The 26,832-nt window shown below is 40.5% G+C and overlaps 1 protein-coding gene across 1 annotated transcript in view; it reads left to right on the top strand.

The window, feature by feature from the left end:
- The window catches only part of SLC9C1 (solute carrier family 9 member C1), a gene marked incomplete at its 3' end in the record, with an annotated part of 107,909 nt that overhangs the window by 72,425 nt on the left and 8,652 nt on the right, over positions 1 to 26,832 (top strand). The window contains exons 16-25 of the mRNA XM_080654684.1: positions 2,766 to 2,951; positions 6,324 to 6,473; positions 7,825 to 7,876; positions 9,081 to 9,229; positions 10,544 to 10,669; positions 12,088 to 12,186; positions 12,697 to 12,870; positions 18,482 to 18,613; positions 18,752 to 18,937; positions 22,894 to 23,020. Of these exons, the coding sequence (XP_080510810.1) occupies positions 2,766 to 2,951; positions 6,324 to 6,473; positions 7,825 to 7,876; positions 9,081 to 9,229; positions 10,544 to 10,669; positions 12,088 to 12,186; positions 12,697 to 12,870; positions 18,482 to 18,613; positions 18,752 to 18,937; positions 22,894 to 23,020 (1,381 nt within the window). The remainder of the gene's footprint in view (positions 1 to 2,765; positions 2,952 to 6,323; positions 6,474 to 7,824; positions 7,877 to 9,080; positions 9,230 to 10,543; positions 10,670 to 12,087; positions 12,187 to 12,696; positions 12,871 to 18,481; positions 18,614 to 18,751; positions 18,938 to 22,893; positions 23,021 to 26,832) is intronic.

The raw sequence follows: 26,832 nt of genomic DNA, 5'->3' as shown, positions 1-26,832 counted from the left end.
ATTCCAAGTTAGTTGGAATGACCATAGGACATTTCATATATTTTTAAAAAATAAAGCAATTAATGTTAGGGTTAGTTACAGGGTGAGGGTGAGAATGAAGAGTTTCCTAAAATATGTAATATCTTGTACTGTAACATGTACTATAGTGGAAAGAGCCCAGAGTAGAATTTAGTAAAATGGCTCTGGTTTTGGTTTTCTGTGACTAACTGTTCACAAGGTCACTGAATTTCTCCCAATTTCTATTTTTTTTTTCTTCTATAAAAAGTCAGGGTTAGTCTAAATAATCAATGAAGTTTCCTCTAGCTCTATTATTCTTTGTACTCTGCCACATTGAACCTGTTGTCATAGCAATGAATAGCCATAGCTTCATTCAATCAGGCCCACTTATGACAGCAGCACTGGACTGAAGAGACATGGTCAGCCGTCATAGCTGAGAGGACACTCCCAACCCTGTGCAGTCCTGTTCTGGTCTCCCATCTACTTAACACAAAATGTGCCCTCACTGCCCAGTTTTCAAACTTGCCTTCATCTAGCATTTCCTTTACCCTCTTTTCTATTTCAGTTCTCCTCCTTTATACTATGCCTTACAATAATAATAAATGATCACCTATAAAGTACCAGTCATTTTTTATTATAACATTTCAAATCCTTAAATTAACCTTTTAAGACACACACACACACACACACACACACACACACACACACACACAGTGTCCCAAAAAATGTATACACACTTTGAATAATTATTAATTCCAATGGGTTAAATCTGAAAAGAAAGAAACATCAATTGAGCTATCAGCTGTTAAAGTGTGTATACATTTTTGGGGGCACCCTGTTCTAATATATATACTATGCCAATTTTACAGATGAGGGACCTGAGTCCATATGGTAAGTTGTGTTACTAATCTGGAGTCACATAGTTAATGAATAGTAGAATTGGGATCCAACCCCTCATAGGTATTGTTCTTTTTAAAAAATATATATATATTTCTTTATTGATTTCAGAGAGGAAGGGAGAAGGAGAGAGAGATAGAAACAACAATGATGAGAGAGAATCATTGATCGGCTGCCTCCTGCATACCCCCTACTAGGGATCGAGCCCACAACCCAGGCATGTGCCCTTGGCCAGAATCGAACCTGGGACCTTTCAGTCCACAGGTTGACGCTCTATCCACTGAGCCAAGCTGGCTAGGGCAGGTATTGCTCTTTTTAATAAACAATGCTGCCTTAAAAATTTTCCTTCCTGTATTTTCAACATTTTCCCAAACACTGTTCAACCTATTAGAGGAATGGCCTTTTGAATCTTTCTCAGAGGAAGGGTAATCTCTTTTTTTCATCTGCAAGCATTACCTGAACTTCTAAACATTCTTTGACAAACTTACATTCAACAAACCCCTATTTCTTTGAAGCCCATACCTACCTTCCACACCAGGCTCTTCCTCTCCTGTGGCTGTATTCTAGTGACCTGAAGATAACTTCTTCACATTTTGGAATACTTGGAATTTGCAAGTTCCTGAGAGAATGATCCAACTTATACCTGTTTCAATAAGAAGGAAATGAGACATCTATGGAGGCTACTTGGTGATGTGGGCAGGACCTCATAAGACCAGGATCTTGTCTTCTGCTTTATAGATTCAGACACTGAATTTCCTCAGCCTGGCCAAATGCGAGCAGACTCAAGGGAAATGACTCTACCACCAAACACACAGGAATCTGTTTATAAATAGCATAGCAATTTCTTAATTGATAATAAAGCATATGCTTTCCTTGGGACATGAGTATGTCTGCCTCCTACACTTCCTTTGAATCATAGTGAGTAGGGGGATAAGGCTGCTAAAAGAAAAAATTTCATCAAAATTATAAATCAGTATCTTAAATATTATAATAAAGGACTACACTGGGGCTATGGGGGGAAAATAGCAACAGGATTTTCTTATTCAGAATAAAAGGGTCAGAAAAGAAAGGCCTTCAAGGGTAGTAGATGCTTGAGTTGAATTTTGAATAATGAGTAAGAGCCAACGTAGGGAATGAGTACCACGAGCACACAGCGTAATAGACAAGAACAAGGTAAAACTTAGAGGCAACGTTGTGGTACAAGAGACATCATTCCCAATGACTGGAGCTGAGGGGTGGGACATTGGAGAGATGCTAAATTTGTGTAGAGGATATAGAAATTGAGACAGGAGACACAGCCATGAATTAACAGTAAAGGGCCTCATAGGCCATGCTATCGCTTCACATCCCTGGCATTTACTACCATACATAGTCTAATGACTCCTATATTCATGTCTTCAGCTCAGATTGTATCTAGCCTCAGATGATACAGACAATAGCTGACTGGATCTCTCCAGCAACATACTGTGCCGACATTGCAAACAGCATATTCAAAACAGATATATTTTCTGCAAACCTACTCGTTCTTTAAAATTCCACAGGAAACCCAATTTCCCAGGCTGAAATACACAATATTTTTGACACCTCCCAGTCTCTTAGATATAGTAGGTTGCAATAAAAGTTTTTTTTAATAAAGAAGGAATGAATTAATAAGCTATCATAAAATAGTAGTTATTTTGAATATTTACTCCTTTAAAATAGACTTTGACATTTGAACCATTTAATTTCAAATTGTTATTTTAAAATATGAAGTGAAGTAGAGTCTTAAGGTAGGTCAGAGAAAAACATAACTAGTGATGTTTCAGTTATTGTAGAAAAAATGGTATAGTGAAATCACAAACAAATAACATAATTCCCTTTTAAATCAACAGATAGCAGCAATGAGGAAGGAATATTTTTTGCATGCCTGGAACCTATTTGAATTAGCAATTACATTAGTTGGCATCATAGATGTAATACTTATTGAGACACAATCCATTAATAATGTTTTTGATTTGGATGAAATGGTGATGTTTTTAAAAGCTGTTCGACTTCTTCGTGTACTGCGCATTTTGAAGGTAAAGAACTATTAAATCATGCAATTTCAAATTTCTTCTGATAGTTTTATAAAATTTAAACTAAAACAAGTTGATGAGTTGTATGACTTTCACTTCTGTTGGGCTGATGTCTATATTTTAAATTTTAGATTCCTTTGACAAATTAAGTTTTATAACATAAATATGCAAATTATATTAGAAATCCATTTAGTACACAAAGTATAGACATACTCATCATAGCTTTTTCTTTGAATAGAGAGTACATGAAAAATCCCATCTCTATCTATAAAAGCCTAAGAAACCATCCGACCATTCGACCATCCAGCTGGTAGCTACGATGTGCACTGACCACCAGGGGGCAGATGCTCAACACTGGAGCTGCCCAGCTGCAGTGACTTGGCAGTGGAGGTTCTTGGGTGACGCACCCAGAACCAAAGAGGAGGGAGCCCGATTCTGGGGTGCATCACCCGAGAACTGCCCTCTCACAAACCAGGTCCCCTCAAGGGATATTGGAAAGCTGGTTTTGGCCTGATCCCTGCAGGCTAGGCCAAGGGACCCCACCTGCCAGAGGGACCCCACTCACTCCACAGATGCCCTTCAAGCCGTGGCGCTGCCCCAGATGTGGCCAGCCAGGGAGGGATGCCGGGAGGTTGGCTCCAGGGCCTGTCTGGCCTGTCTTGCCCAGCCCTGCCCCACCAGCCACCTTCTAATTAATTCCCTTTCAATGTGCACGAATCCATGCACTGGGGCACTAGTCTATACTAATAAAAGGTAATATGCTAATTAGGCCAGGTGGACCGGCCATCTTCTAGACATCCAACTTCCTTCCAGACAAAGCCATGGTGGTGGGGGCCGAGACAGAGGCAGTTAGGGGCGATCAGGCTGGCAGGAGAGGGCAGTTGGAGGCAAGATCAGGCCGGCAGTGGAGGGCAGTTAGGGGCAATTAGGCAAGCAGGCAGAGAGGTTAGGGGTGATCAGACAGGCAGGGGGGCAAGGTAGGGGTGATCAGGCTGGCAGGGGGGCAAGGTAGGAGCAATCAGGCAGGCAGGCAGGTGAGTGGTTAGGAGCCAGTTGTCCTGGATTGCGAGAGGGATGTCTGACTGCCGGTTTAGGCCCAATTCCCTGAGGGGTCCCAGATTGGAGAGGGTGCAGGCCAGGCTGAGGAACCCCCCTCCATGCACGAATTTTGTGCATCAGGCCTCTAGTATTAATATAAGTACAAATTAACCACAAAGTAATGTTTATTATTATAGATGGCTGAAATAAAAGATGGAAATCAATGACAACAACAATAACAAATAACCATGGAAATCATTCATGGTGACAAAACAAATAAAAATCAAGAAACCAAAAAATATACATTTTGTGTTATATAAATTTATAGTATTATAGAATCACAGCATCAAAAATTACTTTTGATTGTCTAATATATCTTTCCATAACAAGTATGATGGGTAGTTATTTTTTGTATGATTATTTCAATTATATAACACTCCACAAAGCATTAGAAATATACATATTTATATATACACAGATATATAAATAAATATATATACACAGATATTCTCTCTTCTCTCTGTCTCTCTGTCTCTCTGTCTCTCTATCTCTCTGCCTCTCTCTCTCTCTCTCTCTCTCTCTCTCTCTCTCTGCCTTTTCCTTTATTCATACACAAACAAGACACATTCTACATAAGAAAAGCCTAGGTGGTGTTGTCACAAGATGGCTGCCACAAGATGGCTGGCAGGGGAGACTCATTGGGGGTGAACAGGCCAGCAGGGGAGGGCAGTTAGGGTCGACCAGGCCTGCAGGGAGGGCAGTTGGAGGCAACCAGGCCTGCAGGGAGGGCAGCTGGGGGCAATCAGGCCAGCAGGGGAGGGCAGTTGGGGGCGACCAGGCCTTCAGGGCAGTATAGTTGGGAATGATCAGGCCAGCAAGGGAGGGCAGTTGGAGGTGATCAGGCTGGTAGGGGAGGGCAGTTGGGGGCATTGGGCCGGCAGGGGAGCAGTTAGGCATCAATCAGGCCAGCAGGGGAGTGGTTAAGGGTCAATCTGGCTGGCAGGCAGAAGTGGTTAGTGGCAATCAGGCAGGTAGGCAGGAGAGTGGTTAGGAGCAGCAGTCCCGGATTGTGAGATGGATGTCCCCCAAGGGATCCCATATTGGAAAGGGTGCAGCCTGGGCTGAGGGACAACCCCCTCCCATGCATGAATTTAGTGCACCGGGCCTCTAGTACACATATAAGCACTGTGGGAGATACAAAGCTAAATAAGATATATTTCATCTAGATATAAAGCTAACATATTAGAATCTTTATATTTAGAGCTTTCTTACACATGTTTTAAAATACTTTTGCTATTGAGAAGCATAAGCCAGCCAGGTCTAAAAGTATGCAACTAGTAGCCTTTTCCTTTTTAGTATTATATGAGACCATAAGTAATGGTAGTTTGCATTTTGACATGAGGAAGGCAAGGCTTGTGTATTCCAGTGACAAGTTAATTCTTTTTGATAGAAGATATACAAAGTCAACCAAATACTTTAAGTGAAGAAATTGATAAGTCACGTAAGAAAAGCTTGTTTATATATGCAGGAAATTATTAACCTTTATCTTATGTAAAATGGTGGGCGCTTGAAATATGAAGACAAATTAGATATAGTCTTTGCCCCCAGACAGCTTATTGAAGAAGGGTTGGGTAAGTACAAAACAGTAGTATGCACAGAATACTAGTGGGACATAAAAGACTTTCTTTACTAGTTGACACTTGAACTGAATCTTGAAGGATGAGTATGAGCTCTTTGAGGATTAATGGCAGATGGTTGGAGGGCAGATTATGAAAATTATGGAGCACAGCCAGGAAAACAGGGAGCAGCCAACTCTGTTGAAGTTAGAGGACTGCTCAGTGGTGACAGATAACCTGGAGACTTACACCCTCAGCAACGAAACAGTGAGAAGTTAATTGTGGGGTCCAAGAGGGAGTATAGTTGTGGTATGTTCTAACCCAAATGAACCATCTAGTAAAAAGTTTAGCAGAAGATTTATCAGGTAAAAGTGGCAGTATTTTATAGACAGTCATTTTCTACTAAGCCCAGAAAAGATTGATTGCATTGTTTTCCAAGAATTTAAACCAGTTAAAAATAGCATACAATTTTCTATAAGGAAAATAAGTAATGAATAAAGCCATCATTTTACACACGTGGCCAACATTATTAGTTACAGGGAAATAGCTCTACCCATGAAGTTATAAAGGTATCACGAATACAATAACAAGAGCCTTGACAAGTTACTATTGTTACTGTTAAGAACATGTCATTTTTTAATATTATCTATGTTAGTTAAACAAATATATCATCATCTAAAATGTTTACAATTTGTATTAAATAGTAGCCCTCCTTTTTCAGCTCATAACACCAAAGTTGCTGCAATTTATAGATAAGAGGATGAGTCATCAGCTGTCCTATAAATATGCTATCCTAAAAGGATATGTCCAAGGTGAAGCAGACATAATGACTATAATTGATCAGATTGCAAGTTCTAATCAGGTTAAACAGGTGAGAAAAACTAAATACTAAGAAAAGGGTTTATTTTCTCTAACCCTCAGTTGCCCTTACCCATCATGTTCTCTGTCTATATATGTAAATGTGTTCTTGGGTCCCTGGTTTGCTAGGTAATTTTTGTAAAAACTTAAACTAGTGTACATTTAATTACTGAAAAGCATTCTTACTAAAATGTCTGTGCCACATTATCAAGTTAGAAAGCTCTTGGAACATATATTGCTGTCCTTGTAGAGGCAATCATGACCCCCATGTACAGTGGTCCATTCCCTCCCAATGCAAGTTCCAGGATAGAGCAGGCTACAGATACATTAAATAGGCAACACTGGAGGATGAGAAGTGGTGGCAGTGTTGAGCAAATAAAGCTTCTACGTAATTCACAAAGGTTCCTTCTGTTTCTCTCTCTCCCCTATTTTCCCACAGTAAACAGTAAAAGAAGTAAAGGATGGGGATCTGGCAAATGGAAAGAAGTAACAATAACTCATCTAAAGGGAAACTTTGTCTAGTTCCCTTCTTATGCAGAGGAGAAAAATTAATCCAAGAGAGGTTATGCCCCCAAACATATAAATAGCAAAGAGAATTCTAGGGCCTAAGTTCTAGCTTTTATATTTTATTTTCTCTATTGAGATAGATTCACACTTGACAGGGACACCGAAGTTTATCAGCTACATCAGAAATTAAATATTTACCTCTTGAGGCAATTTAGTACATTTGAATGCTATGTGTTATATGCCAAAACTTTGTACTTGAGAAAATTAAATATTAAATACTATTAGTAGAACACAAAAAGCAGTATCTTTCCTCCCTTCACCACCTATCACTTTAAAACTATTTCCCTAAATGTTGTTTCTTTTCCTAACCACTCATATTTAGCACTGCGATTTGACAGTAGACAGTAGAAAATACAAAAGGGCTTGTCTCTCTAGGGTGTTGTCCACTTTTAATCCTCATTTTTGCTCTCACACAGCTTGGCCAAACTTTCTAACTCACTTAAGGTTGAAAGCCACCTCTATGTACCACATTTGGAGGCTGTCATAAAGTTGAATGGAAAGTACCTACCATGCCCACACTTTTCTGAATCAGTAGGATCCTAAAACAAGTTACTTCAAAGAAAAATATATGTCTCACCTTCAGGCTTCTCAAAACCAACCTTGATGATGCCACTTCCTATCCTCTCCATCACCCTTGCTGGAATAGAATCCAGTGCACAAAATTCAAGTCCAATCCCTGAAAAACTTTCCATATTTTCCTCTAATTATTAATTTAGGTTAAAACTCTATCAGTTGCAAATGTTAAGACATGTTGTTGTAGTTTGTTTTCCAATGGTTATGTTTCTTTTGTTTCGCAGGTGTTATTAAAGAGGGTAACAAAGAATACGGTGCATGCTCTGAAAGAGCTAGGTAGGTACCTCTCACCTAAAGATTCCTGATCATCTCTTACCACCACTACTTCAGAGAGGCAACAGTTTTGATAAGTAAATTGATCTTTGAGGGAACCTACTTCTATTAATAATAAAGTGGATAACCTCAACAATCTATATGATCACATTTTTGGCTGGACCAAATAGTATATTATCTCTCCAAACCTGTTCTCTCTGCCTTATGCCACAATGCAGGCCTTCTGTTTAAAGAAAACACATCTGTGTGGAATGATTACACATGTTATTATCACCTTATAAATTCTGTTTGTTTTTCTCTCTCTCAAATCAGACATGTGCATACCTTACTGAGCAATCAAAGGAAATGAGTTGTTTTTATCTCCCACTTGCCACAGAGCTGCCATCTGAGGATTTAGGCTTTAGAAAGAATTAAAATCAGAACAGAGCCTCACAGACCTCTGCTGTGGCTTCTGGGGGGCTCAGCGCCCAAACATGGCAACAGCCTATTCTCTGAATCATGCCAGGTCATACTCCTACTGATGAACAAATCTCAGGAGTAAGACAGACACACTCCTATAGCATAATATTCCTGTGTGAGGAGAAGGGATTTGGGTACCAGATGGTAGGTAGCAAAGGGACGCAGCAAGCCTGGGAATGAGGCCATGCTTGAGAGAACTTACGTGGCAGATACTTGTCAAGCCACACAAGAAGCCATGACCAAGAAAAAGCCCAAATGTACAGTCCAGGAGGATGAAATTCTCATGGGTATCTGGGAATCCAGACTCGACAGGCAGAGAGTGTAGATGGATGAGGCATGTCCAGGCACAGACAGGGTGAGTGGGAAATGACCCGCGTTGAGGGAAAAGACTTAAAAGCCATATCTAAGTCCCCAGTCTGTAGTCAACAGAATAGAAAAGTTAAGTCATGAACTTCAGACTTAGAGCTTATAAGAGCCTTTCAAGTGTCCAGTGCAGGAGTATTGAAAGAATTGTTAGTCCTGAGATGGAGGCGGCCTGTCCTTCTTCACAGCACAAGAATGAGCTGAAGACAAGAAGATGGCAGGCAGGCCTCTGCAACTACTGGTGAGGAGGGGTTGATTGCAGAGGCCTCCTTCGGAAGAGAGACTTATTCCCATGCTGAGGGTTGTAGTTCATGCATTCAGAGCAGAAATATTAGTTTCTTGTCCAAATGAAGCATTTAAACATTTAAGTTTTGTTATTTTTCAGGCTACTTGGAGTATGATCACCCAGAGATTGCGGTCACTATGAAAACAAAGGAGGAGATTAATGTCATGCTCAGTTTGGCTAGAGAAATTGTTAGGGTTTTCAGGTTAAAAGGAATTCTTCATAAAATTGAAGCAAGTGAAATTAACAAGGTAAGGAAGAATATCTTCAGGCAATTATACTTATTTGATATAGAGTCATTTATGATCTTCAAAACTACTTTTGGCTCTTTCCAATATAGGTCATCCCTGAGATGTGAATATCTAACTTAAAACAGTTCTCCACACACCACAGAGTTTTCTTCCTGCAGCTCCAGTGGTCAATTTCTCTTTCCTCTCTTGCCATAGTGAGGGATCACTTCTTTCTATGATTGGACCTTTCCCTAACATCATATATAAAAATCTCATACAAATTAATAAGAATAAGACAGAAAACCCATTTTTTAAAAAATGGGCAAAAGATTAGAATTGGCCTTTCACAACAGAAGGTATTCAAACATCCAATAAACATAACAGAAGGTGCCAAATACCATTTCATAAGCTTAATACAAATGAAAACTAAAAATTAATGACCAATACACAACTACCAGAATTCTTAAATTTTTTAAACTGACAATACCAAGTGTAGGCAAATAATGGAACAACCGGAACATTAGAGTGGGAGTGTAACTTGATGCAATCACTTTTGAAAATTGTTTGGCAAAATCTACTGAATTTGACCATGTATCTTATGACACAGCAATTAGATGGTATAACTATATATTCAATAGAAATATGTACATACGTATAGCAAACACTCATAGAAGCATTACAATGCCCCAAACTGGAGCACCTAAAGTATTAATCAATAGTAGACAAAGTTGCAGTATAATAATACAACATAATCATATACAACAATGAAAATAACATGAGTGCATTTTTGCTCCCTGCAACATTGTAGATGAATCTCAGAAACATGTTGAGCAAACGAAAGCAGACAAAAATAAGTACATACTCTTTGATTTTATGCAAATAAAGCTGAAACCCAGACAAAGCTAGATTTGGGTGATAGAAGAATGATTATCTTTGGATAGGAGCAATGACAAGTAGATAACGTAAGAAAGGATGTTAGGATACAGAAAATGTTTTATTTCTTAATCTAGATGCTGGCTACCCAGATGTTTTCACATTGTAAATGTTCTTTGAGTGAACTTTTATGGTCTGTGCATTTTTGGCCTATCTGCTGCACTTTAGTGAAAAGTTTTATTTTGAAAAGTTTAATCTATGACTTTAGAATATGATAGCAGAAAAATGCTATAAGAAGAGAGAGGTTGGAAGTTTCCATGGAAAACCAAAGTCTCAGGAAAGCAAAAAAAAAAAAAGCAAAAAAAAAAAAAAGAAAAAGAAACAATGCAAAGCCATAATTGTTTTAAACATTCTGTGAACACTAGTTTTGTTCATCTTCTTTCTTAATTTTTTTTATTTTAGTTAATAATGGACAAAAAAAGAGAATTACTTGATTTCCAACCCATTGTCAAGTCACTTACTTTTACGGAAGCACTATACCATATTCCATGGTTAGATAAAAACAAAGACCATATAAGCTTCATTCAGGTAATATTTTTATTTTCTACTAATGTCTTCTTTAATGAAATATCATCTTTAATATACCAACAAATGATCTTTTAAAAAATAATGATTTAACCATGATATTCTCCAGGTTAAAATTCTTTTTGGGGGGGCGGGGAGGTTAATCCTCACCTGAGGATATTTTTCTATTAATTTTTAGGGAGAGTGGAAAAGAGAGGGAAACATCAATGTGAGAGAAACACGTCAATTGGTTGCCTCCTGCACGAGCCCAACCAGGGCCTGGGTCAAGGAGGAGACTGCAACCAAGGTACGTGCCCTTGACCGGAATTGAACCCAGGACCCTTTGGTCTGAAAGCTGGTGCTCTATCTATTGAGCCAAACCAACTAGGGCCAGGTTAAAATTCTTTAAATGTCCTTTATTGCCTGTAGGATAAAATCAAAATCCCTTTGAATGGCATGCAGTCTTCTACAGACTGCTTCCTGCCTATCTTTCCATCTTCATCTTCTGTTGCCCATTCATCATATACTCTATATTCTATACTGAACCATTCATGGTGCTTCAAACATTTTATACTATTTTCTAATTCTTTTCCTCTGTGGGTGTTATTTACTTTTCTTGAAATGCCCTTTTTTCTCACCTTTTTTTTTTCCCAAAGGTTCCCTGATTATTGATTCTCTGAAAATATTCCTGCAGAGGGTACACAGAAAAGTAGGCTTTGGGGTCAAACATGCTACCAATAGATCATCCCGTGGTCCATGCCCAGTTTGAAGGACCAAAGGTGTCGCCATTGGACTCATTATATACCATTATTATAACATTAAGCATATACCTTACAATCACCTTTATATCTCCCTCTTGAACTGTATTTTTTAACTCATTCGTTTTCTGAATATTCATCCCCTGGCACTTTGCTTATTGAATAGGGGTGCTCAGTAAGTGTTTATGGAATAAACAAATAAATGGGCCTATCTTGTTCTAATAACATTCTTTCTCTACATCTACTTGGTGCCAAAAGACCAGTTATATTTGTCCACCTGATTAAAATATTTAGGATAAATACATTTTTATTCATCTGATGTTTAAGAGCATAAGTATGTATAAAACATATTTGCCATTAGCCTGCATCTATTATTATTTTTCATCCAGACAAAATATTTTCATTCTTCAATTACATTCTTATCCCTAGGTTAGATTATTTCTTCTTAACCCATGTATAAATAACCCATCTGACATTACATATATTTATGAATACTCACCTTCTCCTCTTTGCTATTCATAATTTCTATTTTCTCTTACAAATTTATTACTAATGCAATGCCTCAGATCTTATTGAGTGATATTTAATTTAAAATTGTAAAAACAATATTAAAGTGTAAACTTCAACATCCCCGATCACTGCTAAAATATTGTTTATAGCATGTATTTGGTGATTATATTCTAGGAAAAAGCCAAACTTATAACATTTGATTGTGGAAATACTATATTTGAAGAAGGTGATGAGACCAAAGGAATTTATATAATTATTTCAGGTATGATAAAGGTAAGGAAGAGTTCTTTATAAGTGCACTTGTGAGCATTAGTTAAAAACTTTATAAAATTGAGATTTAGTACTTTTCTCTGTTAAGAACTGCACTGTTTCTTTTTTAAATTAGCAGCTACCATGTGAACAGCAATCTTCCTTGTTCAAACACCTGAAGCTATACGTTCCCATAGGTAACAAAAAAAATTAAAAGGACCATATTTAAGATAGAAAATTATAATATAAATTGTTATGCATCTTGCATTTGTCTGAGTTGGGCATTAAGCCTTTTAAGGCAGGTATAGGTTGACTAAGTAGGAGGAATGAAAAAGATTGAAGTATTTAAGAATGCTTTGTTTCTAAGTCATTACTAATTTAATAAATATGCTTAAAAATACAAGTAATAAATATTTTCAAAATAATATTCACATATTAAAATTATTAAAACCAACAGTAAAGAAAGCCATAAATTAGATAGTTTTGGTATATTATCTGGCATACATATTTTTCTCTTTTTTTGTTCCTGAACAGCTTCAAAGATCAAAATCAGGTTTGATGGCTGACCAATTACTCTCTGAATCAGAGGAAAAAGATCATCAGATAATTTTCACAGACTATGTGATCAGTGGGGAAACAATAGGAGAGCTGAACTGTTTAACTAATGAACCCATGAAATATTCTGCCATCTGCAAAACTGTAGTGGAGGTCAGAAAACATTGCCTATGTCTTACTGTTGTATCTTGTTAAATATCTAGTATCAAATTTAAGATTATCTTTGTACTTAGTATATGCTTACCGTCTAGTGGGAATTTTTTAAAAAAATAAATGGCAAAGGAACAGAACTTGTTAACATAATTGTACTTACCCAGTATAGTGTCCTGACAAAATGTCTTGCAAAAGTTAACCTACAATGCCCTGGCCATTGTTGCTCTCTGGTTAGAATGTCCAGCTGTGCACAGAAGGATTGTGCGTTCAATTCCTGGTCAAGGGCGGGTACCTGGATTGCGTGTTGGCTCTTGGCCCCTGGTCATACGGGAGGCAACCGGTCAGATGTCTCTGTCTCTATATCTTTCTTTGTCTCTCCCCCCACCCTCCTTTCTGAAAAGCATGGAAAAAATATCCTCATGTGAGGATTAACAAAACAAAACAAAAAAAGTTAAACTACAATATTGAAAGAAGCATTTAATCAGAAAAACCAATCATATGAGATCTCTGATGAGGAAATTAGGCGGGATGTGTTAAATATGAATACAAAATCTGGAGCTTAAAAAAAGGGGAAAACTCAGACAGCTAGGATCTGTTAATAGAAAAATTGAGTAAAGTGGATGGGAGTTTCCCTAGACGAGATTGAGGACAAAAATCCTCAAAGCAACAGAGGCTCCCACTGGCCTAATTTGAACACAGAAAGAACAATAACAGCAAACAATTGAACCCCATAAATATATAAAAGTCCATCAGTCATAATGACACCAATTTTTTATTTCCAATAAGGTTTCTGGGATATCAATAAGAAGAACTAAACATTTATCCTGCCTTTTCTCTATGAATTCTTCCAAGGTAACAAAAAAAAAAAAAAGATGAGAAAAAAATTTTCTGTAAAGAATTCCAGCTAACAAATATAGAATGAGAGAATTAGAATATCCCCATCTTGCCATCCCTATGAAATAATGGATCTAAGCTTCAACCATCAATTGGTGTGGCGCATTTTAATGGAAAAATTTATGATGAAAGTACCAGGCTGACACCAACTAAGGACAATCTTAACATCATTAAAAGTGGGACAACTTAGTATCATGTACCTCATGATATGATGTAGTAGAAGTCCTGGTACCATCCATAAAGTCTTCTTATACTAGAAAAGACAAAACCCGAAGCCTCTAGATCTACCCAGTTTACAGAAAATGTAAATGGGGAGAAACAAGTTAATGAACACCAAGAGAAAATAGTTAGATAAATCTAGAATGTGGGAGGCCCTTCAGGCCAAATGACCTAATTGCCCTAAAAGGGGGTGGAGAAGAGGAAAAAGGCAAGGGAAAACTTTAAAATGTCTCTATCATTCAGCAGTACATATTAGAATATATACAAGTAGAATTATACAACACTTGGGATTGCATAAAAATACCCTATCCTTCAACTTCTGGCTATAATGAAGCTACTGGGAGCATACTAGCACACACCAAAAACAACCATAGAACTTAACAAAATAAATGAGGCAAATATTTTCAGCCAATGGAAAACAGGCAGTGTCCATCTAGAAACCTTGAGAGAAGAGAAACTCACAAAATAAGCCCCACATCCACCTTGACTCTCTGCCTAGGACAGTTTCCAACCACAAGCAACAATAACCCAAACAGAAGGTGAGCTGAGAAGGGAAAGAGTGGGAATTGTGGCAGCTAACCTGTCAGGAATCTACAGAGCCGGGCCTACAAGGAGTTGCCTGGGAGGGACTGAGGAGTCTGTGTGATGATTCTCTGAAAGTCACTGGTTGAGGGGTGAGCTGCTGCACAGGATGAGACAAAACTAAATTTGTTTCCAGTTGTTTGGAATTTGAAGTTGTATCTTGCTACATTGCTAAATTTGCTATAAATTCTAGTTAGTTTTGGTAGATTCTTTAGGATCTTGGAAATGTAGATATTATGTCATCTACAGAGACAATTTTGGTGTTTTCTTTATAATTCTTACTAGAGGCCTGGTGCACGAAATTCGTGCACAGGGAGGTGTGTCCCTCAGCCCAGCCTGCACCCACTCCAATCTTGTACCCATCAAGGGATGTCCAACTGCCCGTTGGACATCCTTCTCACAATCCAGGACTGCTGGCTCCCAACTGCTCACCTGCCTGCCTTCCTGATTGCCCCTAACCGCTTCTGCCTGCCAGCCTGATCACCCCTAACCACTCCCATGCCAGCCTGATTGATGCCTAACTGCTTCCCTGCTAGCCTATTTGCCCCTAACTGCCCTCCCCTGAAGGCCTGGTCACCCCTAACTGCCCTCCCCTGCAGGCCTGGTCCCCCCCAACTGATCTCCCCTGCAGGCCCGGTTGCCCCCAACGTCCCTCCTCTGCTGGCCTGGTCACCCCTAACTCCCCTCTCTGAAGGCTTGATCACCCAAAACTGCCCTCCCTTGCAGGCCTGGTCCCTCACAACTTCCCTCCCCTGCTGGCCATCTTGTGGCAGCCATCTTGTGTCCACATGGGGGCAGGATCTTTGACCACATGGGGGCAGTCATCTTGTGTGTTGGAGTGATGATCAATTTGCATATTACTCTTTTATTAGATAGAATAGAGGCCTGGTGCATGGGTGGGGGCCAGCTGGTTTGCCCTGAAGGGTGTCCCGGATCAGGGTGGGGGTTCCCTTGGGGTGTTGGGCAGCCTGGGAGAGGGGCCTGTGGTGGTTTGCAGGCCGGCCACGCCCCCTGGCAACCCAAGCGGAGGCCCTGGTATCTGGGGTTTATTTATCTTCTACAATTGAAACTTTGTAGCCTGGAGCAGAGCCAAGCCTCCTGCTTGCACTGCAGCCACAGCCATTTTGGGGGGGATTTACTTATCTTCTATAATTGAAACTTTGTAGCCTTGAGTGGAGGTCTGGGCCTGCCAGGGTGTGTGGAAAGCTTGGTTTCCTCCATCACTGGGGGCAACTCAAGCCTCCTGCTCTCTCCAGCTCTGTGGCTGCCGCCATTTGTGTTGGGATTTATTTATCTTCTATCATTGAAACTTTGTAGCCTTGAGTGGAGGCCTGGGCCTGTCAGGGTGTGTGGAAAGCTTGGCTTCCTCCATTGCTGGGGAAACCCAAGCCTCCTGCTCTCTCCATGGCTGCAGCCATCTTTGTTGGGTTAATTTGCATACTCACTCCTGATTGGATGTGGGTGTGGCTTGTGGGTGTAGTGGAGTAATGGTTAATTTGCATATTACTCTTTTATTAGATAGGATGTCAGTTTATTTCTTTTTCTAACCCTATTGTACTAGATAAGTGAATAAAAATAAGTTAACAAAAGATTGTGTAAGCCCTTTTCTACAATGAAAACTAAAAAAATATTTTCTTGAGAATTTATAGAAGCTCTAAGTAAATAAAGAGGTTGGAAGCCATAATTTTATTTAAGACTAGAGGCCTGGTGCATGGATTTCTGTACCAGTGGGGTCCCTCAGCTTGGCCTGTGCCCTCTCACAATCCGGGACCCCTTGGGGGATGTCGGACTGCTGGTTTTGGCCCCATCCTGCAGGGATTGGGCTGAAACCAGCAGTCCAACATCCCCCGAGGGATATTGTAGTGCGCAAAGTGGCATGCAGACAGGGAGGAGCCCAAGCCCAGGCCAGGCACCGCGCTGCTCCCGTTCATCCCGGCCCCACTGCACCTGCCGCCACCACTGCTCAGTAACGCTGCCACAAAGGCTGGAGAAGTTCCCATTTTAGGAGCACACTGACCACCAGGGGGCAACTCCTGCATTGAGCGTCTTCCCCCTAATGGTCAGTGCACGTCATAGTGACCGGTTGACCAGTTGTTTGGTAGTTCAGTCATTCAGTAGCTTAGGCTTTTATATATATATAGATATCCATTCTTCCAAAATATATATATATAAAACCCTAATATGCAAATAAACTGAATGGCAGAATAACTGAACAACCGAACAACTAAACAACATGTCACCATGACGTGCGCTGACCACAAGGGGGTGCCCGTGGAACATGGCAGGCATTGGCTGCAGCAGGATGGTAGAGCAGTTGAGCAGGGATGCCAGACCAAGGCAGGGCACTGGTTGCTGTCATTGGGATGAGCCTCTGGTAGTTACTGAAAATTTTTTGCTCCCACGTGCAGCGGTCCCACCCAGCACTCGCACCTGCTGTTGGCATTGGAGCCACCACTTGCACCCACTGCTGGAACCCAGTGCTGGCCCCAATTGCTCGATACTGTCAGTGGGTGTGAGTGGTGGCTCTCGGCCCCGATCGCCCCTGAGGGCTTCTCTACCTCCCCCTGCTCCTGAAGGGTGATCAGGGCAGCAGTTGCTGCTCGCACCTGCTGATGGCACTGACCCCCCTCACACCCACTGCTGGCACTGGCCCCAATTGTTCCTCACTGTCAGTGGGTGCGAGTGGGGCTGACACTGTCAGTACGTGGGAGCAGTGGTGACAGGAGCGGGGCTGCCAGCAGACAGGGGACTGGGAGCTGTGGCGGGAGGTGCCAGGCAGAGGCACAGAAGATGGGCCAAGACCCAACCCTGTGCCCGCTGCAGCCTTGTGGCCCACAGTTCCTTTCAAGGTGCATGATTTCATGCACTGGGCCTCTAGTTGATTTATAGATTTAATGCAACCTCAATGAAATCTTACAGTTACATTTTCTTGTGACAATTTCTCACCTCAGAATTTCTCTTAGCCCCACTCCTGTTTCTCTTGGGTTCCAGATTTAGCCTTTAAGTACTTCTATCAAACCTGTAAATGTTCTATTTAACATATTTTATGTTTCTTTCCACTTGGTTGAGAGCTTTTTTGAGGGCAAGTTGCAAGTTTCATTTGTCTTGATCACTTTAGCATCTAGCACTGTTTCTGAAACAGGCCTAGCTGTACATTTTGGCCACAATGCAGTATACATGTGATGTGTTGTGGAATTGTACATCTGAAACCTGTATAATTTTGTTAACCAGTGTCACCCCAATATATTCAATAAAATGAAAAAAAAATTAACATTTTTAAAATTTTTAATTTAATTGGTTCTAGGATCCTTTTCCATTTACTTTTTTGTAGCTGTATTTTATACTAGTATGTCCATTGATTCCTCCTGACACATGCCTACTTATTCTACCCCAACATACATGCACTCACACATACATACATGTGTGTGCACACAGTCTTCTTTCTTTCCTTTTTCACATGGCATAGCTTCTCATTTTTATTGGAAGAAAACTTGGCAGCTTGAAGATGAGATGTTCTTCACTTTTACATTCATTTCAGTGTAGCTGGGGAAGTACCACTGGTACTCAGTTCAGCATGGGCCCGGAAGAACCTTTTTAGGGTACTATTGATACAGCCCAGAGAGTGTGGTCCTTTTGCAATGTGTAAATTAACTTAATAGGCCCTCTTTTGCTATTTACCACTGAAAAATAATAAAGAACCTCTCATTAGATCATGTAGTCTTTTAATAGTTAGTGCCTAACAAGATCACACAAATATTTACTAATATAAACATTTTATTAGGTTTCCAGGCAGTAACATGAATCTTGTATAATTTAAATTTTTAGCTTTAATATTATAGGTAAATGAGTAAAGTTTATTTCCTTAAACTATAGGTGAACAGAATAAAATATTAAATTTATATCTCACTTTTTCCAGACATGTTTTATTCCCAAAAGTCACTTGTACGATGCTTTTGAAAAATTGTATCCTTACATTGAATATAAAATGTGGCTAAAACTTGGACTTTCTATTACTGCCCAAAAAATCAGGGAACATTTATCCTATGAGGTAAGAGGTGCTTATGTAACTATATCCTTTTCTCTGAGTGGAAATTGCATTTAAGTACTGTTAGAAATTAACTATTTAGGAATTTATATTAAATTTTATAAACAAAAAGTGGACTACAAAATTGTTTTTTCCCTCCAGGATTGGACCTACAAGATGCAATTAAAACTCTGTAATGTTTATGTAAAAGATATACCAAAAAGCACCAAGTGTGACATCTATGATGAAAATGTAATTTATGTCATCCTTATACATGGAACTGTAGAAGATTGTCAATTACGAAAAGCTTATAAAGCACCTTCCTTAATTCCTTTAACATGCCATCAGGTAAAGAAATATTGACTCATCTTTTCAGGTCTGTATGCTATGTCCAACAATGTATTAATGTTAGAAAAATTGTCACTTTTCCACTTTCCTATTCTCTTCCTTTCCCATCCCACTCCATAAACACACACCTATCCCAAGTTCATTGATTGCTTTGGCACTGAGTGGCCCAAACACCAGGTAATGCCTGTTCAATGTCAATAAAACAGGCCTAGCTGTACATTTTGGCCACAATTAAATTTTGCAGTGGTAAATAGCAAAAGAGGGCCTATTAAGTTAATTTACACATTGCAAAAGGACCACACTCTCTGGGCTGTATCAATAGTACCCTAAAAGGTTCTTCCGGGCCCATGCTGAACTGAGTACCAGTGGTACTTCCCCAGCTACACTGAAATGAATGTAAAAGTGAAGAACATCTCATTTTCAAGCTGCCAAGTTTTCTTCCAATAAAAATGAGAAGCTATGCCATGTGAAGAAGAAAAAAAAAAAGACTGTGTGCACACACACGCACATACGTATGTGTGAGTGTATGCATGTTGGGGTAGAATAAGTAGGCATGTGTCAGGAGGAATCAATGGACATATTCAGAAAGTAAATGGAAAAGGAGACTAGAATCAATTAAAGTAGGTGTATATTTTAATTTAAGTTTTTTTTTCATTTTACTGAATATATCGGGGTGACACTGGTTAACAAAATTATACAGGTTTCAGATGTACAATTCCACAACACATCACATGTATACTGCATTGTGTGTTCAGAAACAGTGCTAGATGCTAAAGTGATCAAGACAAATAAAACTTGCAACTTGCCCTCAAAAAAGCTCTCAACCAAGTGGAAAGAAACATAAAATATACTAAGTAGAACATTTACAGGTTTGATAGAAGTACTTACAGGCTAAATCTGGAACCCAAGAGAAACAGGAGGTGGGGCTAAGAGAAATTCTGAAGTGAGAAATGGTCACAAGAAAATTTTCTAAGTGGAACACCACAAGCACCAATGTGATGCCCAGTGACAGGAAGCTAAGTGTTATTCTTAACTATGGTGCTCCCAACCTCTAGTCTTGAATACATAATAACAGAACTTTGGTGTGGATGCTAGCTGGGAATTTAGAAGGCCTAACAGGAGAATCTCATGGCAGCCCAAAACTTGCCCAACTCTGTCCACTCCCCTAGGGATAAAGCCCTGCTCACTGTGGATTTGGGGAATGATGCTATTCAAAGCATACTGAAAACAACCACAACATACACTCGAATTTCTGGAACTTCTGTAATTTTTTAATTACTGTTGACATTCACTATTATTTTATATTAGTTTCAGGTGTATAGCATAGTGTTTAGACAATTATGTAATTTACTAGAGGCCCGGTGCATGAACTTTGTGCATGGGAGGGTGGGAGGGTTGTTCCTCAGCCCAGCCTGCACCATCTCTAATCTGGGACCCCTTGAGGGTTGTCCAACTGCCCGTTTAGGCCCGATCCCGTTCACAATCCAGTTCTGCTGGCTCCCAACTGCTCGCCTGCCTGCCTGCCTTATAGCCCCTAAATACTTCTGCCAACCAGCCTGATCACCCTGTAACCACACCCCTGCCAGCCTGATCCACGCCTAACTGCTCCCCTGCTGGCCCGATTGCCCCTAACTGCCCTCCCTGCCAGCCTGGTTACCCCTAACTGCCCTCCACTGCTAGCCTGGTTCCTCCCAACTGCCCTCCCTTGCAGGCCTGGTCCCCCCCAACTATTCTCCCCTGCTGGCCTGGTCCCCTGCAACTGCCCTCCCTTGCAGGCCTAGTTCCCCCCCCAACTGTCCTCCCTTGCAGGTCTGGTCCCTCCCAACTGCCCTCTGCAGGCCTGGTCACCCCCAACTACCCTCCTCTGCCGCCCCAGTCACCCCTAACTGATTGCCCACAACTGCCCTCCCCTGTGGGCCTGGTCTCCCCCAACTGCCCTCATCTGCCAACCCAGTCACCCCTAACTGCCCTCCCCTGCAGGCCTGATCACCCACAACTGCCCTCCCCTGCAAGCCTGGCCTCCCCCCGCAACAACTGCACTCCCCTGCAAACCTGGTTGGTCCCAACTGCCCTCCCCTGCAGGCCTGATCACCCACAACTGCCCTCCCCTGCAAGCCTGGCCTCCCCCCGCAACAACTGCACTCCCCTGCAAACCTGGTTGGTCCCAACTGTCCTCCCCTGCAGGCCTGGGTCCCCCCCAACTGCCCTCCCTTGCAGGCCTGGTCCCCCCCAACTATCCTCCCCTGCTGGCCTGGTCCCCCCCAACTGCCCCTCCTTGCAAGCCTGGTCCCTCCCAACTGCCCTCTGCAGGCGTCACCCCCAACTGCCCTCCTATGCCAGCCCAGTCACCCCTAACTGTCCTCCCCTGCAGGCCTGGGTCCCCCCCCAACTGCTCTCCTCTGCAGGCCTGGTCCCCCCCAACTGCCCTCCCCTGTAGGCCTGGTCCCCCCAACTGTCCTCCCCTGCTGCTTGGTCCCCCCCCCAACTGCCCTCCCCTGCTGGACTGGTCCCTCCCAACTACTCTCCTCTGCCAGCCCAGTCATTCCTAACTGCCCTCCCAAGCTGGCCTGGTCTCCTACAACTGCCCTCCTCTGCTGGCCCAGTCATCCCTAACTGCCTTCCCCTGCAGGCCTGGGTGCCCCCCCCCCCCCGAACTGTCCTCCCTTGCAGGCCTGGTCCTTCCCAACTGCCCTCTGCAGGCCTGGTCACTCTTAACTGCCTTCCCCTGCTGGCCTGATCACCCACAACTGCCCTCCCCTGCAGGCCATCTTGTGGTGGCCATCTTGTGTCCACTTGGGGGCAGCCATCTTTGACCACACTGGGGCGGCCATCTTGTGTGTTGGAGTGATGGTCAATTTGCATATTACTCATATTAGATAGGATTAAGTGATTCCCCCCCCCCGATAATTCAAGAACCCACTGGCACCACACATAGTTATTACAATATTATTGACTGTATTCTCTATGCTGAATTACATGCCTGGAATGCCATTGTTTTTTAAACTTACTTTCTGCCATCCTATCTAATAAAAGAGTAATATGCAGATTGACCATCACTCCAACACACAAGATGGCTGCCCCAATGTGGTCAAAGATCCTGCCCCCATGTGGACACAAGATGGCCACCACAAGATGGCCAGCAGGGGAGGGCAGTTGGGAGGGACCAGGCCTGCAAGGGAGGGCAGTTGGGGGCGATCAAGCCTGCAGGGGATGGCAGTTAGGGATGACCGGGCCGGCAGAGGATGGATATTGGGGGCGACTGGGCCTGCAGGGAAGGGCAGTTGGGGGTACCCAGGCCTGTAGGGGAGAGCAGTTGGGGGATACCAGGCCTGCAGGGGAGGGCAGTTAGGGACAATCAGGCTGGCAGGGGAGCAGTTAAGCATCAATCAGGCTGGTAAGGGAGTGGTTAGGGGGTGATCAGACTGGCAGGCAGAAGCAGTTAGGGGCAATCAGGAAGGCAGGCAGGCGAGCAGTTGGGAACCAGCAGTCCTGGATTGTGAGAGGGATGTCCAACTGCCTGTTTAGGCCCGATCCCAGCAGTCGGACATTCCTCAAGGGTCCCAGATTGGAGAGGGTGCAGGCTGGGCTGAGAGACACCTCACCCCCATGCACGAATTTTGTGCACCGGGCCTCTAGTGTGAAAAATAAAAAACAATCCCCCCAAAAAAACTCTCTGGGTGATATTTTAAGGGGCCATTGATCATTAACTCTTGATCATTTTTCTTACTTGTAAGAGAAATGAGCAAAATATTTAAAAATCAATGAAAGTATATGGAATATTGACTTTCATAAAACCAGCATGTCCAGAGATTTTTAAGATATCTTCTAATATCTAATGATGTTTTCAATTTTCAGGCACAGATATTTAGAGAGGACCTGGGATAGGAGCTTACAAGAGGAAAATTTAATTGTATGATATTTATTCAGAAATTAACTTATATTCTGTCAACTTTCAGATACAAGGCACTGAAAATTTCACAAAGGTAATGATTGTTCAGACTTCGATTGATACGAAAAAATTCAGATGGAACGCTAAAAAATTTTTACCTTCACTTAAATCATCTGTTCCAGCATCAAAAGACTGTGAGTTAGGTTTCCTTGAGCAATTGAGAACTTACTTTCCATTTATAAAATAGATATATACATATTTGAAAATTGTATTCATCCTGTCTAGAGTACTGAGGAATCCTTTTAACTGCCATATTACATTTTAATGGATGCATTAAAAATATTTGTGGTACTAAAAATGTCTATATTATAGGTATAAATTATTCATATTTCATCTATAAGAATTAAACATGTGTGATTATAAAAATAATATGAAAAATATTATTAATGAGAGAACTTGTAGCTCTTCCCCAAAATTAAAATATATTATATTATAATAATACTAAAAATAGTGTTATACTGTCTGAGCAACAGAGATATAAATCATTGGAACTGAATGGATATCTATTTAATAAACTTCATACAAATTTCTCATGATAAACATTAAAACATAACAGAAATTATTATTTCATATCTTCTATTATGTCATTTATTAAAACTGTGAAAATAAGTTTTAGGTAGATTTAAAAATTGAATAGTAAAGAATTAAATTATGGAAATAAGTAATGATAATTCAATATCATTTCACTGAAAGGGAAATAATATTCTAAATTTAGAAATATAGAAGTTAATTTTAAAATTCTGAGTTTCAGTAACATATTGCTAATCAAGACATCAGTAAAAGATAATTCAGAGGAAATTTACATTGAAAATAAAATGTGAAAAAATGTTTAACACTGCTAATATTTATTTATATATTTTTAAAAACTTTATTGTTGAAAGTATTACATGTCCCCTTCCCCCCCAGCCCATTGATCTTTTCTAACCTGCCTCCACACCCTGCCCCAGGCCTTCATCACCCTATTGTCTATGTCTATGGGTCATATATATGCATACAAGTTATTTGGTTAATCTCTTCCCTCCCACCAACCCACCTCCGTCTTCCCTCTGAGATTCCAGTCTGTTCCATGCTTCTATATCTCTGGATCTATTTTGTTCACAGTTTATTTTGTTCATTAGATTCTACATATGAGTGAGATCATGTGATATTTGTCTTTTTCTAGCTGGTTTATTTTGCTTAGCATAATACTCTCCAGGTCCCTCCATGCTGTCTCAAAATACTTTTTACTGCTGCATAATATTTCATGGTGTAAAAAGTACCATGGCTTTTTTTATTTTATTTCTTTATTGATTAAGTTATTACATTCATGTCCTCATCCCCCATTAACCCCTCCCCATCCCTCCCACTCATGCCCTCACCCCCCACCTGTTATCTGTGCCCATTGGTTAGGCCCATATGCATGCATACAAATCCTTTGGTTGATCTCTCCCTCTTACCCCCACCCTCCCCTACCTTCCCTCTGAGGTTTGATGGTCTGATCAATGTTTCTCTGTTGTTCATCAGTTTGTGTTGTTCATTATATTCCATAAATGAGTGAGATCATGTGCTATTTATCTTTCTCTGACTGGCTTATTTCACTTAGCATAATGCTCTCCAGTTCCATCCATGCTGTTGCAAATTATAAGAACTTCTTTTTTTTTTTTTTTTTTTTTTTTACCGCAGAGTAGTATTCCATTGTGTAGATGTACCACAGGTTTTTAATCCACTCATCTGCTGATGGGCACTTAGGCTGTTTCCAAATCTTAGCTATGGTGAATTGTGCTGCTATGAACATAGGGGTGCATACATCCTTTCTAATTGGTGTTTCTAGTTTCTTGGGATATATTCCTAGAAGTGGGATCACTGGGTCAAATGGGAGTTCCATTTTTAGTTTTTTGAGGAAACTCCATACTGTTCTCCATAGTGGCTGCACCAGTCTGCATTCCCACTAGCAGTGCACGAGGGTTCCTTTTTCTCTGCATCCTCTCCAGCACTGGTCATTTATTGATTTGTTGATGAATACCACGACTTTTTTATCCACTCATCTACTGATGGGCACTTGGGCTGTTTCCAGATTAGCAATTGTAAATTGTGCTGCTGTGAATGTAGGGATGCATACATTATTCCTGATTGGTGTTTCGGGTCTCTTAGGATATATTCCTAGAAGTGGGATCACTGAGTCAAATGGCAGTTCCATATTTAATTTTTTGAGGAAACTCCATACTGTTTTCTATATTGATTGCACCAATCTGCATTCCGACCAGTAATATACTAGGATTTTTTTTCCCCACATCCTCACCAGCACTTGTCATTTGTTGATTTGTTGATGGGAGCCATTCTGACAGGTGTGAAGTGATACCTCATTGTTGTTTTAATTTGCATCTCTCTGATGATCAGTGACTTTGAGCATTTGTTCATATATCTCTTGACCTTCTGTGTGTCCACTTTGGAGAAGTGTCTATTTAGGTCTTTGCTCATTTTTTAATTGGATTGTTTGTTTTTCTTTTGTTAAGTTGCATCAGTTCCTTATATGTTTTGGATACTAAATCTTTATCAGATGTATCATTGCCAAATATATTCTCCCATACAGTCATCTCCCTTTATGTTTTGTTGATGTTTTCTTTTGCTGTGCAGAAGCTTTTTATTTTGATGTAGTACTATTTGTTTATGTTCTCCTTAGTTTTCTTTGCCCTAGGAGATATATCCGCAAAGGTATTGCTAGGAGAGATGTCTGACAATTTGCTGCCTATGGTTTCTTCTAGGATATTTATGGTTTCATAACTTACATTTAAGTCTTATCCATTTTGAGTTTATTCTTGTGTATGGTATAAGTTGGTGGTCTAGTTTCGTTTTTTTGCATGTACCTATCCAATTTTCCAACACCACTTATTGAAGAGGCGTCTTGACTCTATTGTATGTTTTTGTCTCCTTTGTCAAAGATTTTTTGACCATAATAACTTGGGTCAATTTCTTGGCTTTTTATTTTGTTCCATTGATCTATATGACTGTTCTTGTGCTAGTACCAGGCTGTTTTGATTAGAGTGTCTTTATAGTATAACTTGAATCTGGTATTGTGATTCCTCCTACTTTGTTCTTCTTTCTCAAGATTGCTGTGGCTATTCGGAGTAATTTTTAATTCCATATAAATTTTTGGAGTATTTGTTCTATATCTGTGAAATATGCCATTGATATTTTAACAAGGATTGCATTGCATCTGTAGATTGCTTTGGGTGGTGTGGACATTTTAATGATATTAATTTTACCAAGCCATGAACACGTTATATTCTTACACTTGTTTATAAATTTCTCTATCTCTTTTTTCAACATCCTATAGTTTTCAGAGTGTAAGTATTTTACCACTTTGGTTAAGTTTATTCTTGTGTATCTTAATTTTTCATTGTTGTTGCAATGGTAAATGGGATTGTTGTTTTTTTTAGTTTCTCTTTCTGACAATTCATTATTGGTATAAAAATGCTATCGATTTCTGGGTGTTAATTTTGTATCCTGCTATGTTGTTGAATTCATTTATTAAATCTAGTAGTTTTGTTGATGGAGCCTTTATTGTACATATTTTCTATGTACAATATAATGTCTTCTGCGAATAAGGACAGTTTTACTTCCTCCTATCCAATTTGGATGCCTTTTATTTTTTCTCTCTTGTCTGATCACTGAGGCTAGAGCTTCCACTACTATCTATAATTATAAAAGTGTAATATGCTAATTAGACCAAACATCCTTCTGGAAAAGCCAGGGCTGCGGCTGCAGGATCCAGGCAGTCACCACGGCTGCAAGGGAGGGATGTAGGCAGCCGCTGCAGCTGCAAAGGCCTACTCTTGCACGAATTTCATGCATTGGGCCTCTAGTGTTGAACAATGGTGGTGAAAGTGAACATCCCTGTCTTGCTCCTGTTCTTAGGGGAAAAGGTTTTAGTTTTTGCCCATTGAGTATGATGTTTGCTATAGGTTTA

Source organism: Plecotus auritus (assembly GCF_963455305.1).
Source record: "Plecotus auritus genome assembly, chromosome: 2".
NCBI lineage: Eukaryota > Metazoa > Chordata > Mammalia > Chiroptera > Vespertilionidae > Plecotus > Plecotus auritus.
This window is presented reverse-complemented; position numbering and strand designations above follow the sequence as displayed.